The following is a 20,199-nucleotide window of genomic DNA, read 5'->3' on the forward strand; positions in this document are numbered from 1 at the left end:
GTGGACGTCCAGTAGGTGACGTCCTTTACACGTGCATTTATAGTCCATCATGACCCTCTATGAAATCCTTATGAAATATGCAATTATGCTTACACTGGTTGATACTGCAATAATTAATTTAAGTGCCCCAAGTAGTTTTAAGAGGTTCGAAAAGACGTACACTGCTTTACACGTCAAAACTGTGCCACCGAGATGTTGTAGCAAATCTCGCGATATTGCAAAATCCAACGATATGATATATTATCTCGCGATAAAGCAGCCATTTTCCCGTTTTTCTACAACCACCAGACGGGCTCTGCAACCACGCATAGCAACCACGAGGCGAGCAGGATTTGAGGGTGCATTGTTGTGTTGCCGAATTACTAAAAATCTGCTGTTGGGTAAGTACATTTTGTATTATAAATGTAACATTAGACATTCTCTGCTTCAACAGAGTATCCGCCTTCAATGAAGTTAACGCTTGTCAATGGAGAGGGGACAGACTCTTTACAAAGAGTTTACAAGTACAAATTAAATGTACGAGAGTCTGGTAGAACCAGGCTAATTTTTTTCTGCCGGTGAGACCAAATTTTGTTATAGGTCGCGCTGGCGCGACCGCAACATTTGCCCAGCAGCGAATGGTAAAAAAAAAGAAGAAAGAAAGCGGAACGAAACTGCGCTACTCGTTTTGCTTACGGACCATTTATTAGTTCGGATCATTTCGGATATTTCATGAGTCAGGAGGTGTTTTGCATAAATGTTAACATAATATCCCAAAACGTTTCTGTGAATTACTGTGTTTATATCTTACACCACCATAAAATCAAGAATTTTTGCAGGTGAGGTTAATGCACAATGAAAATAGCCAAGTATCAGGAAGGAGACTAACTTTACCTGATTCCTCACCTATGGCCTCAGCTTTAAATACTTAAGTAATGCTTTATGGCCGTGCCTTTTTGCATAATGAATATAAATCCTGTCTGTATGCAAAGAACGAATCTTCTGTTTTTGATCATATTTGGAATGTATTGTGAGTGTATTATTGTCACTTGGAGGGCAGTTTAATGTGCTCTCTATATTAAGGCAGTTAATGGCTCAGGTTTGCTCTGTTACAAAGTTGCTCTATAACCATACTCTAAGTAAGATTACCAATTTTGTAATCACTTAAGTGAAATTTTTAAAACGTGATTTTGTTTGTTGTACTTGACGAAATTATATTAAGTTTTCATTTTTCTTTCAGGGTCACATAACGAACAGCCATCTGTCAGACGTAGAGTTCAGGAATCCTTCTCCAGGCCATCTGGCAGAACCAAAGAGACATTGCATTTGTTTCTTGTTTAATGTCCTTCATAAAGGTGTGTTTTGTTGTTGTTGTTTTTTTGCCATATAGTTATGGTGTTTATTGATTAAAGTGTCCTTTCTTACCTTAAATATTTTTCACCCATTTGTTTTTATTGTCTCCAGCATTATCATCCCAGTCCCAGAGGACACCCCATTTTATGTGAGAATCTTGCGATTTGCATCTTATTTTATACACAATATACCTTAAATACAAACATACATTTTTCTAAATAATTGTTCATACAGTTACAAATATAGAGCCTATAATGTCTGTCATTGCTCAAGGAAAAAGCTAAAGTACAGCCAGCTAATTTTATAGTAACTAATGCAGTATTACACTGTGAAGTGTATATTTGAACAGCAGTCTTATCACTTCACAATTTAAAATATGTAGACCAGGTGTAGCCAACCCTGGTCCTCCAGAGCCACTGCCCTGCTTGTTTTCCAACTATTCCTGCCCTTCCAGCTTCTGACTGACAGCACACCTGATCCATTATTAGTCAGCAGGAAGTAGGGCAGGGATAGTTTGGAAACCAGCAGGAGAGTGGCTCTCGAGGACCAGGGTTGGCTACCTTGGATTTAGTCATTGTGAATGATTATTATATGGCTACAATAGTTGACTATGTCCAATTGGATTACAAGAAGTCTAAATATTTGCTACATCCACAAAGTAGTTAAAATAAAACAATATTGTTTACTGTTTTTATTTAACTACCCTCTTATTTAAGTTTGTGTGTGTTTTGTTTTCATTAACAGAATTTCCAAATGTTGTCTTGCCTCTTGACCGCTGCATTCGGGAGAGAGCACAGAAGTGACGGGGTGTGTGTTAATGGTCTTTTCCAGCCATGGGGTTGTCCTATCCAAAATTTAATTTACATTTTACAAATCTTTACATTTTGAAATTGCTGGCACCAGACTCTCAAGGAGCGCTTACCCCATGTCAAGTGAAAGAAATATTATATATTTCTAATTATTGTGAACAGCGTGATTTTGTTTTGTTTTGTAGGATAAAATCAGAGATTGATTTGGTAAATATGGATGATGCTCAAAGACTGAGCTGGCTGTTCACATGTGAAACATATAAATTAGCCAATTATCTTGAGAGAGCCTGGGAGAAGAGGAAAAAAGCTCTTTATTGAGATGATCTGTAGATGAGGATTTGTTTGTATATGCTGTGTGTATATGTGTATATATATGTTTGTATTCATGTATTTCTCCGAATGATTTGTATATGCGACCGGAAGATGTTTGCTAAATAAGTTTGTGGTGTCTTGTAATCCCATGTGGGATGGGCCAAATGTTTGGCATGACACAGAAATAAAATTTAACTAACGAACTATATATGGTGTGTTTAAAACACTGGCTTATTTGAAGTTTGTTGTCAACCTTTGTTAGAAGTACAAGTATTTAACCAAGTATTGAATGATTATTGATACCATTGTTTTCGCTCGGGGTCAATTCAGTCTCCCCTAAATTGACCTTTACTTGGAATTTTTTTTTTTTTTTTTTTTTTTTTTTTTTGAGGTGAAGTAATCCTGTGTAATTTCTTTCACAGAATCATGTCAAATGCTTTAATGGCGGTTTTCAATATGAGGAGTGGTGGCCAAATTCAAAAGAAGTCATTCAACGCTACACTTTGTACGATGTAATTCAAGGTAATTGTGGCCTTATGCCATTAAAAAAAAAAATCTCTTGTTCCTTGTCTAATATTAATGTCATTTTTATTGTTAACTTTTATCTATTCCGGGGACATTCTTTAAAAGACCACCTGTCTTTATCAGAAATGTCCTTTTCACTTTTACAGTTACACACCTAGTGAAGGGTCTTTCTTAAGGGCTCAGTATTGAAGAGGGTAAATGCTGTTTGTTTTTTTCACTATTCGAACACATTTAATGCAGAACATCTTTTATTGGCATACGATTACTATGCAGTAAAATAACATGGTTATTTTCCGACATTTAAAAAAAAAAAAAAAAAGTACATTTACCTAGAAATTAGCCTTTCTCTTTTTTTAAACCATATTCTCTTTCCTCAGATGCTGTGATGAGGTGGAGCCCAAATGCTACAGACTCAGACATTGATGCAGCAGTGGAGGAACACCTGAAGAACGCTCCAGGAAGAGCTGGGGGTGGTGGATTTAAAAAATGAGCCATAAACAAAACAAAAACCATAAAGCCTTAAACTTCATAGACTTCATAAACTTTTATTTATGGCTGTTTAACAGTAATGCAAGACTGTTAGTAACTGAAACTTAGTACTGCCACAGCTCTGACTTCTATTCATCAATGATGGAATATTATAGAAAGACTCTTAAAAATAGAATGCGTTGACTGTTCCTGTACTTTTGTTATATTCTGGTTTGATTAATGTCTGCTTAACCTTAATGTGAAACTGTTAGAGAAAATGCCATTACCACAGAATTTACCACATTGTACTATTTCTAACAACTGGAAGACATTTCAAATGTAATATTCACAATAAAATGTTGTGCTAAATTATAGCACTATTTTTTGCTTCAGTCCACAAATAATGTGTTGATGTACACGTGATTAAACGGTTTTATAGACGTCCAGGTCTGACCGGGCCGATTTTGGACCTTTTTAGAACCTTTGTCAAGTTCAGATGTGTAAAAATAGCCTAAATGATTGCCTTTCACGATGTTACACAATATGGGTGTGATTAGTTTATGTGCAGGATTATATATATATCTATCCAGAAGAACTAAAAAAAAAAACCATTTAGACGTCCAGGGACGCGCAGAAAAGGCGTGGAATTCACGGCCAGAAAAGACGTGGAATTCACGGCCAGACGACGTCAAAGACGTCGGTTCAACTTTCATTTTGGAACTATTTTTCAACCATGACGGGACGTCTCGGACGGACGTCTTTTCAACGGTCATTAAACGTCCAAATGTTTGCTGGGAAACAATAATCCTTGTTTCTGGAGGCTCGAGCTAACATAGGATAGCATACTTTCGGTTTTATTTCCTACATTTAAATCTCGCTAAACATGCTGTTTACAAAGTTTTGAAACCTGATGAACATAAGACTCCTGCAAAACTTTCACCATGTAAGCTTCATGTTTTTAAATATAAATCCAGCATGTGTTGTTATTATTTTATTGTTGCGTTTCTGTTTGTGGAAAACTAAACCTGCTATAGTGACGCAGATGAATGTGTACATTAATATGATTATGAAGACAACAATGATGATAGTTTTTTTTTTTAGCGAAGTTATGAATAATGATTAAAATGTAGGCTACTATTACAATAATAATACAATTATTAGATTGTTATTGAATTTCTAACGCCTGTTGCTTGAGTTTGACTGATCATTTTCAGTATTAAACACGAATCATTTATTAAAGCAATGATTCAGATTATAGTTTGATGTTTCTTATTTGACATTTTTGTCATGTAAGATGCACATGTGTTAAATAATCAGACTAAATGATAGTCAATGTTTAGTAATATTTTTCTGCTCAGGAAAGCGTTTTATCTGTAAATGTGTTTGTAATTATTATTAGCCTGAATCTGTGAAAAACTGTTTTCTCAGGTTTTCGAATCCTCTGCTGCTGCTGTTTTGCTTTATCAAATATAGCGGTCAGTATGATTTTTATATACAAATTGTAACCATTTTTATTTTATTTTCAGTTCTAGGTAGAGTTTGATTGTTTCTCCGTCTGTCACTCAGCCAAGTCACTTTTGTTGATGTTTGTGGATTGATGGTGGAAATTTCCACACCATGACATCACTGACTTATCTATGCAGTAAATTTCAGTTCATTTATTAATAAACATTGTTCAGTATTTTACTAAAACTGCATTGACACATCTGATATTGATTTATACTATATTGTCATCAACATTTATAAATGTTAAAATGTGGAACAGCTAATATTGTTCTCTCTCTCTCTCTCTCTCTCTCTAAATATATATATATATATATATATATATATATATATATATATATATATATATATATATATATGTATAGATATATATATATATAGATATATATATAGATATTTATATTTATTTAATCAATCCCGTTGACTAAAATAAGAATAGTTTATGATGAACTTGATTACTGATCAGGGAAAACACACTACATGTATTTTTCAGTATTGATACTTTGTACTGAATGAACTTTATTCTGTCTGTATTTGCAGGAACCCCTCCTGTACCTGTGACGGGGAAAACAGGAGAAAATGTCATTCTAACATGTGAATCTGAGGCCAGAGAGATCTCTGATATTGTTTTAAGCAGACTGTCAAAAAACATCCTTATTTGTAAGAAGGACGATTGTGAGAGTGAAAATGGTCGAGTGTTTAAAGAAGGATCATGTGACGTCGTCATCAAGGATCTGATCTACAGTGACGCTGGGAAATACACTTTAAGAGTTTATTACACTAATGATCAGACAGAGCTGGAGCGGCAAATACTGGAGTATCATCTTCATATTCATGGTAAAGTTTACATGTGTAAATAAATGATCAGAGGCCTATACCATGAAGCCGGGTTAGGTGACTAACAGGAATGTTTCAGTTTAGTTTGCGCTATGTCTGCATTTTAAGCATCATGAAAGTGGTTTGGCTTTTAGCAGTGTTCATCGCCTTACGCTCCATGGCTAAACTGGTCCGGGACAGGTGATGTTCCAGGTAAGAGGTTACAAACCGAATTTGGACCAATCAGCTGTGAGCGAAGAGTCACATGTCTGATGATGCGATAAAGTCCCTCCACCTGCTTCTACTTCAAATTAAAGGTCACTACACAGCAAATGATTTTTAAAGACAAAATCATCTGGCTTTTAGTAACGCTTATATTAATAATTAACACAATAATAATTTAGTATAATTTAGACATTATTTATGTAAATATTAATCGATCACACATATAATTTTAGTTTATCAATTATTATTGCACACAGTTTAAAGGAATAAATATAAAAGGTATATATATACAGTTTAAAATCAATAGATAAAGCTATATAATGACTACATGTGAGCTTAAACATTCAATTCTCTCTATACCTTTATCAACTGTATAAACTAACTTCACAACTTTTACTTGCACTGATATATCAAGACTTTTTCTTAATCCTCTATCATAGACAGCTATTTTCTTCTTGCTGTGTAAATTGTTTAATTTCTTAATTCTTTATTTTTTAATCTCGTAATATTCTGCAGAAGAGAGAAATTCATTTCGCTGCTTCCCTCGTGAGAAATGAATCTAAGTTTCACTCTTTCTCAGCATGTGATTGGCTGTTCGCTACTGATGTCACACCTAAACTAGTGATGGGCATTCTGGCTCTTTTTCATGTGCCGGCTCTTTTGACTCACAAACGGCTCTTTAAAAAATGTATGTTTTAACCATAGACTGTAAAAAAATATGGACGTAGTGTCCGTGACGTCACCCGTAGGTTTCTGAAGAGCATTTTTGAAGCCTAAAGTAGGCGGAGCCGGCCGTCGCCATCTTGGCCTTGCGTCACTCCCGGATAACAGAGAATAAGCAAAGAGGCGGGGCGTGAGTAGAGCTGAGGAGCCTGGCTATACATAGCTCGACGTGATTGAGTTAGCTCAGGCTAGGGAGGTAATGCTATACGTTATGCTACTGACAGTACCAAGTCTGCGACTGCACAGGGCCTCGCGCTAAAGTGACACTTGATGATGTAAAGCCAATTCAAAGTTTCTATTTTTGCCCTTATTGTAATAGTTAAAAGACAAAGTGTTAGATAGTTACAACTTACAAGTGAGACTGTGTATCGTGATTCTGTACTATTCTGCTAGTTGAAAATGTATCAGTAACTTAATATTACTCTGAGAGTGTGTGTGACAGTGATTTATGTGCATAACGTTACATGTCAGTCACTCTTTTTTATAGTCTATGGTCCGTCAGCGCGGCATCGCTCGTCAAGTTCGTAGAGAGCTTATTCAGTCCATTTTAAATTCTGATTTTGTCCGCCTCTCAAATGGGTTAAACCATAGATATATTGACTATGAAGTTCAAGTAAATGCGCTAGAAAATCCGCGCTCATTCAAGGATGTGCATTTATAGCACGGACGGAGAAAGCGCCGACGCCTGCATGATTTCATCTGACGGTACATAAGCATATTATAATCTGTTCCGTGAGAGCAGAACGAACGAGCCTTTATTGACGTTTTTAAATCTGAAAACTCCAAAAGGCAACGAAATTGTCAGACATCCATTAGTGCATGTTCACAGAGGAAAACAACTGAAATACAGCGCTGGTTATTCTCTCGAACGATACTCGACGACAATGACGGAATCCAAAGCCGTGTGCGAAGTAATGAGTGTATTAAATTGTATGAAATAATCCCGAAAAAAAAGCACAAACACTGCAGAGATGGCAAGTTCAGCAGCAACATTTGCTGAGGTGAAGTGACGGCTAGTAACAGCAGACAAACGGCTAGCATTGACATCAGCGGCAATCCACCTGTCACTCAAATGTGGACACACCCTTAATTATGCAGAACTTTAAATATTAATCAACTAAACGGACGAGTTATAAAAAAATTCACCCCCCTCACAGTTGTCATGAAGGGCAAAATTAGCTATATAGACCAAAGCCACATAGAGATCCAGGCTGTAAACACGTTTTTTTCTGCTGTAAAATTTGGCATTTTAACATGGGGGAGATACAGATTTGACTCACTTCTGCAGCCAGCCTCAAGCGGCCAGTCGATGAATTGCAGTTTAACTCACTTCCGTGTTGGTTTCAAGAGAGAGACGGGGAGGTTGCCACTTGGTTTTAACTCGCTGAAAGTCCACCGCACAACTGTGCAACGTGAATATTCACGTTTTTAATTGTCCATAACAACCCGAAAACTTGTCTGCTTGCCTTGCACATCTAATTAATGGGCAAAGTTATGACTATTTTTCTTACCTTCTTTTCGACGTTATTGAGCTTGTAGAAGTTTAGCTGTTGCGTTCTTCTGAACATCTTGCGCTGCAATTGCCCAGTGTCATTTCTGAGTCGTATCAGACCATATCTGTCTCTCTTTTAAATGCCTATTCCACGAGTGGTAGGCTATGACTGTCTGTTTTAAAATATATCTAATATCGAAACAAAATAACAAAATAACCCAGGCAGTCTCATCTACGAGACATTTGCCTCCTCCTCTGAGAGCTGGGCTCATAGCTTGCAGGTTTGCTTAGTGGCAAACTTTTTTCATTTGACTGGTTCAACCGCCACCTGCCCGAATTTAATTAAAATATTATTTTTCGTCAGTTCATCCGCCCCGATCCGCGGTTTATCCGCATCTCTAGTGTGTGTGTGTGTGTGTGTGTGTGTGTGTGTGTGTGTGAGTTAGCTCGGCCCTCCCTCATGCAGTTTAATTGGTTGACATCGTGTGTATGATTGACAGGAACAGAATGTGAGGCTGATCAGACAGTCAAAACAAATGTGTGTGCGCCTTTAGGCCTATATAATTATGTTTTTGTTGGTCTTTGAATTAGTAAATTATTTTAAATACAATTAAAATCATTCATTATTTCATTATTAGCCTACATAATGATTTAATTTCTATAGGCTATATTTTTTAAAATAGAGTCGGCTCTTCAGATATGCGAGCCAGCTCCCGACGTTCACCTACACCTACACCTACTCTTAGATCCGGCTCATTCGCGTATGACCCATCACTAACCTAAACTCAGGATCAAAGCCTAAGTTGACAGAGAAAGTTGATGATCAGCATCATGGTACCAACAAAGCCTGATTGTATCGGTTTGGTTTTGTCAGCTCAAAACTAATCCTGTTACCCGGAGATTGTTCAACTACCATCATCATGGTACAGGCCCATGTTTACTCTAAGGGTTCTGTCACTTCTGTCTAGTTTGTTTCTTGGTTTAGTAACAGAGCTCTGACACTCCTGTTTCTCTCTCGTCTTTGTCTGAGTGTGCGGTTTCGAGCGTGCTTGAGCTGTGCACTCACTTGTCTACGTGACTTGTTACATGTGTGGAGCGTGATGTTTGGATCCCGGCACATTGGTTTAGTTTGATTTTCGGTTCTGTGTCGGGATTCAGACATCCATGCTCCGTGTGTTTTTTTAGTTTTTTTTTTGTGAGTGCACAGGATAAGCCTTCGCTCGTTCTCGTGCGCTCCGTCTTGTCACATGAGCATGCAGTTTCGGTTTCCGTACGCTCTTCTGTCCACGTGTGTTGTGTTTTGTGTTGAATGCGGTTTGTGTTTACATTGGCCGCGTGCTTTCATGTCATTTTTTGTCTTGTGCTGTGTAGCACGCAGCTTGTGTTTATCACTAGCTGTGTGCTTTCATGTTGTCATGTTCTGTGTGAACACGTGGTTTATGAGTGTCCCCATTAGCTGTGTTCATGTCTTGTTTTGTGTGAGCACATAGCTTGTGATTTGTTTTACTGGCCATGTGCTTGTTTTCTGTCATGTTTAGTGTGAGCACATGGCTTGTCATGTGTTTTCTTGTGCTATGTGCTCTAAGTTTCGTAGGGCCACGCAAATAACTCAAGGTCCAACCTCCCCCGCGTCAAAGCACGTCAATCAAAGTTTACAAAATCGATGAGAAAATTAACATCAACTTAACTTTACTATTCTTTGCTGACATCAAACTTGGAGAGGAGAGAATACAAGTCTGTAGTGGCGGGCATACACTGTGCGATGTCTGTGCGATTTCAGCAAGGCTACCTACTCACACTGAACGAGTAGATCGCATGCGATATAAACCCAAAGCTCGCGTTTTATGTGCTTACACTAGCCTGGTTAAAACCAGACCATTCTCAGAAGTAACTGAGTTATGGTCTGGCAAAGCTTCATTAATAACTCATTTCCAAAGGGGCGTCAACAACGGACGTCACTCAAATGAATCTGGGCGCAAAACCAATCAGAGCGATCGTCATGTGTAAAGCTGCTGCGTCCCAATTCACCAGTTACACTACGCCATAAAAGTATTTACTCTTTTTGTGAAGAAAAGGTATTTAGTTTTGAATGTGTAGCAAAAAAGTAGGCAAACTTTGGGACATACTACTTCATTATCTTTATCGGACGGATCTGTCGCGTGCATCCTGTCACTTAAACTGCCCTGTCAATCATCGTGTCACAGTTAAAATCCTCTATTAAATCTAATTTAATTTCCTACCGTTTCGGAGAGAAATGTAGTAGCACATTCATCTGCCAGTGGGTCTTTCATGGAGACTGTCCTCATGTGTTTGCAATTTGAATATAATAATGCATTTAAAAGTTGGTGCGTTTCACCAACGGACACCGCTCAAATGCCTCTGGGCGCAAAGAATTCGGCTCAAAATCGGACAAAAATCGCAGTGTATGCCCGCCTTAACCCAGCTGGGCAGTGCATCTTTTTGTCTTTCGTTACGTTTGATAAACGACAAAGGGCAACGGTGTTTGTTTATAAACTGCAGCTGGGAAAAGATAACCACGTTCCACCTTAACATGCGTTCATATGCGTGTGCACGAAATGAAATGCGCACTTTCCCAGTAAAACACCTGTGGGCACCAGTACAATATGGGCGTGATGGCACTCCTTCTTCTTCTATTGGTGTTTTATGGTGGTTGGCAAACCAACTCTCGGTGCATTACCGCCTTCAACTGGACTAGAGCGTGAAGCAGTGATAAGCGTGTCGAAAAAAATAAAATTATTCCACTTTTAAACCAGTGACTTTAAATTCTCCAGTCTACTCATATTGCTTTAATATATTTCATAATAGCACTATATAGTTCTGCATGCTTTTTCAAACAGCTTTCCATATTAAATGATTCAACACCCAAGTTTCTTACTTCCGTCATAAGTTCTAACCTTTCTTTTACATGTTTTATACATTTTATTAAAACATGTTCAGTTGTTTCTGCCCGATCACAATAATTACATTTACCGTTTTATGTTTTCCTATTTTTGAACATAGAGTGATTTAGTCTAGTGTGCCCTATTCGAATGCGAGATATACTTGTATCTTTTTTTCTTTTCCTAAAAACACTTCTTCTATTTTCTGCTTGTTTCTGTATACTGTACATGTCTACCCTTGTTATCACTGTTCCATACTTCTTTCCATTTATTGTTTATAAATTCTTTAACCTCTTTTTTGCTCAGAGTCACTTGAATATTTATCTCGTTATGTTTTACAACTTGCTTAGCTATTAACCACTTCATTGGCCTCCACTCCCACATGAGCAGGAACCCACAAGAACATTATTAAGCTTACACTACTTATTCTTAACAAACTTGCAAGAATATAATATATAATTTCTTGCCTTGATGATTTATTTCCACTAACGAGGCTTGTGATTGCTGCATAAGAATCAGAACATATTACTACTAATCTTGGTTTTACATCCTCTACCCACTGGAGTGCTACCATACCTTAATTCTGCTGCAAACACAGATATATGATCAGATGTTCTGTTCTTAATACTTTTTTGAAACTTAGGAATATATACAGCAGCTGCTGTTTTTCCAGAGATAGGATCCTTAGAACCATCAGTATATGCAACCATGATGAATAGATCTGATCTAAATACTGCTTTGCAATAATGTTCTTTGGGATATCTCTCTCATTCTTAATTTTCATTTGAATTTGTAAGTCAATTATTGGCATTGGAAATATCCAGGGTGGTATACTGGATAATATAACAGTTGGGCTAACGTCACAGTCTGCAATGCCAGCTTCTTGTGCTTCTCTGTGAACAATCCACCCCAAGCTTTTAATGTTTTTGGTCCCATGTTCCCAGCATTCTTCTATCACTCCCTTGGATGACTCTCTTTATGACCTTTTATATTAACCCAATAATTCAGTCTTATTTTTTGCCTACGAAGGTTTATAGGAGCTTCACCAACTTCTACCTGTAAAGCTGCAATGGGAGATTGTTCTGAACGCACCACAGCATATTCTTAAAGCTTGATTTTGTATTGTTTCAATCTTTTTGAGTATAGCTTCGGTTGCAAATTCGTAAATTATTCTTCCATAATCCAAACTTGATCTGATTGATTGCACTCCTCATTGGTGCACATACTTTTAAAACAAGACAATGATTACTGTATCTATTTTCCAAGTCAGTTTAGATACAACTCTGCAATAAAGCAAAATGGAAAGCAATGTATTGACATTGACTATTGGTTTATAGGCTATATTGCATTTAAAATGTTGATTGGCTGGACATACTGGTCAATATGGATGCACATCCCTCAGTAAATAATAACCATCAAGTATCAAGTATTGCTTTTATCATTTAAAACAGTGACATGCTATGACAAGCCATTTTAGCTTTTATTCGTTCAGAGGGTGCATTTTTGATATCAATAATTAAATTTGTACTATTTAAAATGTGAATTCTTGATATTAAGAATGTACTTTTTCTATGTCTATTTCTGATATCAGGAATTAAATTTTCATTAGTACTATTTAAAGGAGTGGGAGCTCTGGGGTGTCATGTGTGTCTGTGTGGCAATGGCAAATGGTTTACATGGCTCATGGGTCAGGTAGGAGGGCCCCTTAATATAATTTTCTTAGGGCCCCAGGGAGGTCAGGATTGGTGCCCAATCTGCCCATCTTATTAGCCTGGTCCTACCAGACTCTCGTACATTTCATTTGTACAGAGAGTATGGCCTCTCTCCATTTACAAGCATTAACTTCCTTGAAGGCGGGTACTCTGTTGAAGTTTAAAACTATTGGATCTGTCCAGAGCCACTCTGGATCTGCCATAACCAATCGCTAACGTTTGGTCGTGACGTAACCCTACAACTCAAACTAGCGCACCTCAACGTCATCGTTCTCAGCCACTCACTCTGTTCGCTGATTGGACCGCCAAAAATGTGGCCGCAGAAAATCCACGAATATACAGCAAACCCAGACGTAGTACTGAGGGAAAATGAAAATAGAACAGGTGTACGAGTCAAGTCAAGTTAAGTCGGTCTTGTTTTCCTCCTCTGGGTAGTTTTTGTCTGTTTTTTTTTGTATTATTATCATTAAATGCCCATTATCCTGCACTTGAGTCCTCGCTCCTTTCACCTACCTAAAACCTGTCAATTACTTGATTAACCATTCAAATAATCATCAGATTACTTGATTACCAAAACATTATTAGTGACAGCCCTAGTAATAATGTTGTTTTGCATGACTGTAACAATTAAGCAGAGACTGAATTTGACACGTCCTGCCTAATATTCAGATTAGTGGATTCCAATATAGACTTTTCAATGGCTGGTTTTTAAAATTAGTACGTTAATGTAATATGTGTAATATGTGCTTATGTTTTTGATTTACTGACACATAATAATGATTGAGGATAAAGTGTCTTTCTGTCTCTCCTCAGATGAGATCTCTGTGCAGAAAGGAGAGGATCTGAAGTTGGATGTTCTGTTGATCAACGCTGATAAAGTGAAGAGAAACTCTAGTGAAGGCTGGACAGAGGTGTGGACGAGAGGTCACGGGGTCAACAGTGATCGACTGACCGTCAGTGACGAGACTCTGATCATTAATGAGTTTACAGTCACTGACACTGGAACATACAGAGTTCTGGATTATGAAGGAGAAACCTTGATCACAGTCTCAGTCACAGGTGAGAGAAGATCAGTGGATGAGGAGAGATATTATTTATAAAGCGGACAGCTGAGGTTTAGTCATCATGATTTGAGCAGCAAATTGATGCATAACCTTGTGTCAAACCTTCCAATATCATCTACAGAATCTAGTCCAGAATCAAATGGAAAACTCGACAACACAGATGATGACACTGAACAAATTAGTAAGTAAAAGAGGAGACAATAGTAAGGATTTATTTTTTGCCATACTAAAGTATTGTGGTCATACTGTGATAAAATATAATAAGTGTTTTTCAAAAAATTTAAAGGGTTAGTTCACCCAAAAATGAAAATTCTGTCAGTAATTACTCTCCATCATGTTGTTCCAACCCCGTAAGACTTTCGTTCATCTTCCGAAAACAAATTTTTGATTCAATCTGAGAGCTGTCTCACTCCTCCATAGGCTTCTCTGACTACAGTGACTACAGCGGCTCAACCTTAAGTTTATCAAGCGACGAGAATACTTTTTGTGTGCAAAAACAAACAAAAAATATATATATATATACACACACACACACACACACATATATATATAAATATAGCTGCGAGCAGCGATTACGGGCCCAAGCCGGTGGCACCGCAACCCAGGCGCCTTTAGTTACCTAAAGGCACCGGGGTGGCGGTGCCGCCGGCTTTGGCCCTTCATCGCTGCTTGCAGCTATATTTATATATATATGTGTGTGTATAAATATATATGTGTATATATATATATATATATATATAAGGGACAAGACACAGAGAATTTTACTTGCCTGACCTGATTAGAACAACAAAAAAATTAAATAAAAAGATAACTAGGGAATCACTAAATCGAGAGAATTATTTTGATTATATGATACACTCAAATAATTCCACAACAAATCCTTTAAATTTAATGATATTCAGAACGGAACAAGAATAGAAAAATAACTATAAACAAGCAAAACGAAATAAAATAAAAAAATAAATTCAAGCAATCCATGTCATGACATGATTTATTTCTTTTTTGGACTAAAACATTCTGGCTGTTTTTAAACTCAAACATAATTCTTAAATAAAAAAAAAAGGGTTTAGTTCTGATATTTGTATAATTTTATAGAGAAATAAATGGTGTATAATTACACTTTTAGAAGATATGAGGCTTTTAGTGTTTCCTTTTTTGACATTACTTTAATCCCTCACTATAGCAAAACCGTTTGAGATTTTATTTTTATATTTTATTAAGGCTATACTGAACAGGCTGCGATGTCAGTGTGTGTGTGTGTGTGTGTGTGTTTATTCTGAGATTATTCTGATTTTATTCCATTAATTTTAAGTTGCAATAGTTGATAATAAATGTATTGATCAATGGTAACAAGGTTGCGCTGCTGAGGCTCGTGCAGCTTCTCCAGGAGAAATGTAAACAAGTAAGCGCAGCACACATAAAATAAACTCAGTTAACAACATAGGCCTAATGACTAAAAATTACAAATATGGAGGTTTTTTATATTTTATAACATATGATAGGCTACAGTTAAGCAACCTCGAGTCACTTGACGAGTGTCATTTCCTGAATAAATTAACAGTTGAAACTGTGACATACAACAGGTTAATAAACAGTTACAATTAAGTCACTTACATTTTAGATGCAGTATTGACTGTTTTTGTTCTGTTTCAGCAGCGAAAATAGTTAAACAAAGATCACAGCAGAACCATCACGCATCACGTGTTTTCTCATAACTGAACGATTCAGCATTTTTAACGAATCGGTTGACTCAAAGTTTGAATGATCAATAAACATCTGTCTTAATCATGATCGACTCATTCGAATGAATCGTTTGAACGAATGAATCAATGACTCGCTTATTAAGATAGATGCCTGGCGACACCTAATGGCGATTTAGTGTTGTTTAAAAGCATCATTCTTTCCAACGTGTGTGTGATTTGTGTGTGCAACATTATCAATGTCCGTGCGGACGTCCGTATTTTTCTTTCACTTTTATATTAGCAATTTAAAAGCACCCGCTCGTGTCACACGTCGATTAACCGGTGGGAAAATATCCTCAGACACATACCTAATAAATGTATATTTAAATACAATATTGGCCTACCTGGTAAAAAGTTTTATATACTCTTTTGATGTCCTTTTGGACACAAGAGGGCAGTATAGCCCTATGTATGACTTTTTTTTTTTTTTTTACTTTTTAGAATAAAATTAGAATAAAATTATTTTTAAAAACAGAATAAAATGGGTTTAGTTGTAATATTTGTATACTTTTATATAGAAATAAATGGTATATAATTACATTTTTAGAAGATTTGAGGCTTTTAGTGTTTCCTTTTTGGACATTACTTGAATCCCTCGCCATAGCAAAACCGTTTGAGATATTTATTATCCGTTCACAATTTAGCATATTTAATGTATTTTCATCATGTTGAAAAAGTTTGGTGGGAATAAAATAAATAGTTTAAGAGGAGTGGCTAAAAATTCAGAGGCTGATTTTGCAAAACAATCCACATTCAGACCAAAATATCTGACTTCCTGATGGCCGGAGCTAATGAATGTAAATTAGAAAGTTGTCCGGCTTGATGAGAACAATATACAAACTATTATTTTTTTACTGTAGTTAAAACTAACCCCCCCACTTTTGTCAAAAGCATGTTGAAAGTGACACACTTCCTGCTGCCAGTTGGTGGCGCTATAACTTTGACTCACAATAGTTACATCCATCTGATCGGCCTCTTACCACGAACAAACTGCTGAAGTTTCATCAAGATCAGTTAACGTATGCAGAAGTTATAACACTTCGTGTTTCTCTTTTCTCGCCATAAATTCGATTCCTCGCCACGGCCAAACCGTTCGAGATATCAAAAATCCGTCCGCAATTTAGCATCCTCAAAGTCTTGACTACATGCACACCGAGTTTGGAGGGGACACGGTGAATTTTCTAGGAGGAGTATTTCACATTCCACAGCAAGCGTTTTCCAAACAACCCATAATAGCCGACTTCCTGTTGGGCTGGCGTAAAACTTGACCAGGGGAAAGTTGTTCGGCACGATGAGATCTATATGTGTACCGAGTTTCATATTAATTCATGCAAGCGTGTTTGATATATGGACCAAGATTTCGGACCCCATTCCAGGGGGCGCTGTCGAGCCCCCCTGGCACGCCCGGGTACCAGCTTCAGTCCGGCCCTGATGGCCGCAGGTTCTGACCTGTGTGCAAAGTTTCAAGAGTTTTTGAGCATGTTAAGGGCCCCAAAAGTGGCAAAAAGTCAACAAAAAAAAAAATGAAAAAAAAAAAATCCTTACGAAAACAATAGGGCCTTCGCCCTTTCAGGGCTTGGGCCCTAATAATGACTTTATTCAACTCTTCATGTTCTTCTGTAAATAAATAGTGAGCCTACGTTCTGACGTACAACCCAGAAGCGCTGCGCTGTTACATTATGTTAACTCACTCAGAGAAACACAGAAGAAAATTAAGATTTTTATAAAGTTGTTATTTTTGGGGGTTTTTTGTTCGCACAAAAAGTATTCTCGTCGCTTGATAAACTGAAGGTTGAGCCACTGTAGTCACTGTAGTCAGAGAAGCCTATGGAGGAGTGAGACAGCTCTCAGATTGAATCAAAAATATCTTAATTTGTGTTCTGAAGATGAACAAAAGTCTTACAGGGTTGGAACAACATGAGGGAGAGTAATTACTGACCGAGCTTTCATTTTTGGGTGAACTAACCCTTTAAACAAAATGAGTCTGTAATGCAGTTCCATGCATGTTTTGGCCTTCGTGGCAGTCACGCCTGTGACTAAATAATTGTGCATTCATGTTGCAGTTTTGTGCAATATCATTTTAAATGTGTTTAAATTTATTTATGCTTATTTTTTGAATGCATTTTAAATGTTTGATTCTCGCTTTTTTCAATCCATGACCACATTGTTTGTTTTTCAGTTTTGTGCAATATTTACACGTGTTTTTACATTTTTGATTCACGCATATTATTTTTTTGCTAAATCTAGCTTTACAGATTTAAGCAGTGAGTTTCAAAAAGAAAAACATTGAAAAAAATTGTGCTTTCTTCCCACCTTCTCTATTTCCAGGTGTATGGTATTGGATTTCGAGTGGTGGAATGATTGTGTATGCGGTTCTGCTGGTTCTGACTCTGACTGCACTTGCAGTCATGAAATATTCCTCCTAAGGGGTTGCAATAAAATGAACTGTACAGGAGCCAGAACACCCAGTAGTGTCCAGGTGCAGCATTGCAGCAGTTTCAGGCCAGCAGCGCTAGAACCGCAGCCTCAGGATGGAAGTATAAGGAAGTTTATGGACAGCACAACTCTATATTAACTGTATAAGCTCCGCCCCTCACGTCCATCCTGAGGCTGCTGGTCTGAAACTGCTGCGATTCTGCAACTGGATATATCTCAGAGCATCTAGTGATGTCACTGGTTACTTGTAATTTTCCTTCAGAGCCAACAGATCTGCAGAGGAATCTGTTAAAATATTTCTGCAATATGTATTTCATTTAAAACACATATGAACATTTGGACTGCACTCCTAAACAAATGTTCTGTTTGTTGACTGTGCATTTAAAGTGACCTTTTCTTTCTTTTCTTTTTCTTTTATTCGTTTATTTCAGGCAATGGCACAGAAAAGTACAAGGTAGACAAAATATAGTTAAGTCATATAGTGCAATAACAGAATATACAGTATTTAAATATGACGATCAATTTCTGCCTGAAAGGGAGTGGGAAGAAGACAACTTATTTAATCCCACCCCAGTTCCCCATTTAGAATAGATAAAGATCAGGACTGGAAACTGAAAGGTTACATAAACTATAGGAATTATTGTTTCTATTGAATCCATCAACTACTGTTTCTAAACAAAGTATGAAAGTATTTAAACAGTGAGCAAGCATATCTATTTGAAACTCTAAAAGACAGAAAATTTGTATGTCCATGTATACTTTATATACAGCATATATTTTGTGTTCTTACCACTGTCATCTGCCTTTTTTTGCTCAGTTGGTTAAAAATAAATGTAGGGGAGACCAGGGACAGTTGCAACACTTTTTGCATTTCTCTCAGTTACTCAGAGACTATTTGGACTAGACCAACCAAATTTGTATATATTAAACTTGCATCTGTCTGCTAATTACCCATACCATTTAAAGATGGGGGGGGGGGGTCCTAACTGTGAATGTGCAGTATGAGTGTCATCACTCTAGCTTGTTTCTGATTGGAGAATGTTGCAACCATCCCCGGTCTCCCCTAATATTATTGATTTGATTGCACTTTCAAAAAGCTTAAACTGATCTGAGCTGAATAATGACTGTAGAGCTGCTGACAGCTGATTCAACTTTGACTGAAAATGAATGACTATTGTCTTCTGTAGAGCTGCTTTACTGCAGAAGTCAATTCTGTTTGCATCACTGATCATTATTTTCCTGTTTATCACTGTAAATCTGCTTTGAAGCACTGTACTGTATCTGTAAAGATTTGTAATATATTGTCACAGTTGTGTTCTGTTTGTGTTAGTCACGTCTTTTGTTCTGTTTTCCCGCCACTCATCCTTTTCCATGTCAACCTTTATTAGTTCTTCTGTATCACCTGGTCAGTTAATCGTCGTCATGTGTCACCTGTTTTCAGTTAATCATGTTAATCAGTGTTTGTATTTAGTTCCTTCAGTTCAGTCTGTCCTTGTCCGTAGTCAGTACTATTTTGGTGTGTGTAACCTTCTGCCTGTCTGTACCCGTTGGATATTATTATAATGAAAAGTTTGTATTGGAACTTTTGTCTCCTCATCTTCTTCTGCCTGCACCACACCCTGACATATGGTTAAATAATATTTACATTTAATATGGCCTGAGGCAGTTTCTTGCTTCTACTCAAGTGTCTTCATCATCTAGAGTTTTTCCTTTACCCTTGTTGCTTTTGTTACCCGTTTAATAGAGTATTTGCACTAAATCTGCTTTGAAAGAGTGAGTGTTCTGAAAAACTAAACCAATTAAAGCACTTTTATAGTTTTGTTATGTATTTTTTTATGAATTTGTACTGTTTTTCTCCCTTTTGTTTTGATGTTTTTTTTTAAATATAATATTTCTGTCACGTTGTGGTTGATGAATCAAAAACACTTGTAACAGTGTGCTAAACAAACAACAGCAGAAGAACAGAGCATTAATAAATACACTAATAAACTAATCAAGCGGCAGGTGATAGAAAACATAAAACAATGAGTAAAAGTGAGTAAAGTGCTGAAACTTTTGAAGTCATGCAGTTATCACATTTCTGGAAGTAATCAAACGCTTAACCCCAAAAGGGGTGTTTAACCCAATAAGGCAGGGAAAG

At 37.0% G+C, this 20,199-nt stretch overlaps 1 protein-coding gene and 1 long non-coding RNA gene across 2 annotated transcripts; both read left to right on the forward strand.

Annotated features, from left to right (window-relative positions):
* The first annotated feature begins 193 nt into the window (after nucleotides 1–193).
* Nucleotides 194–3,838, forward strand: LOC311093823. The gene is made up of 6 exons (XR_014608484.1): nucleotides 194–380; nucleotides 1,220–1,334; nucleotides 1,444–1,480; nucleotides 2,876–2,975; nucleotides 3,125–3,172; nucleotides 3,356–3,838. It is a non-coding gene; the product is annotated as an uncharacterized lncRNA (long non-coding RNA).
* Nucleotides 3,839–4,087: 249 nt separating this feature from the next.
* On the forward strand, nucleotides 4,088–19,875 carry LOC311093983 (uncharacterized protein). Its single transcript, XM_084131706.1, has 6 exons — nucleotides 4,088–4,389; nucleotides 4,875–4,921; nucleotides 5,490–5,786; nucleotides 13,631–13,876; nucleotides 14,003–14,062; nucleotides 17,952–19,875. Coding segments are annotated over exons 1-6 (750 nt in total). The 5' UTR covers nucleotides 4,088–4,387; the 3' UTR covers nucleotides 18,050–19,875.
* The last annotated feature ends 324 nt before the right edge of the window (nucleotides 19,876–20,199 follow it).

This window comes from Abramis brama, assembly GCF_963993115.1.
Source record: "Abramis brama genome assembly, chromosome: 12".
In the NCBI taxonomy this organism is placed as follows: Eukaryota; Metazoa; Chordata; class Actinopteri; order Cypriniformes; family Leuciscidae; genus Abramis; species Abramis brama.

Bases quoted from the DNA above. Each gene is read 5' to 3' on its own strand.
- LOC311093983 (XM_084131706.1), top strand. The intron at 5,787-13,630 runs GTAAAGTTTACA...GTCTCTCCTCAG, and splicing joins GTATCATCTTCATATTCATG to ATGAGATCTCTGTGCAGAAA. The intron at 14,063-17,951 runs GTAAGTAAAAGA...CTCTATTTCCAG, and splicing joins TGATGACACTGAACAAATTA to GTGTATGGTATTGGATTTCG.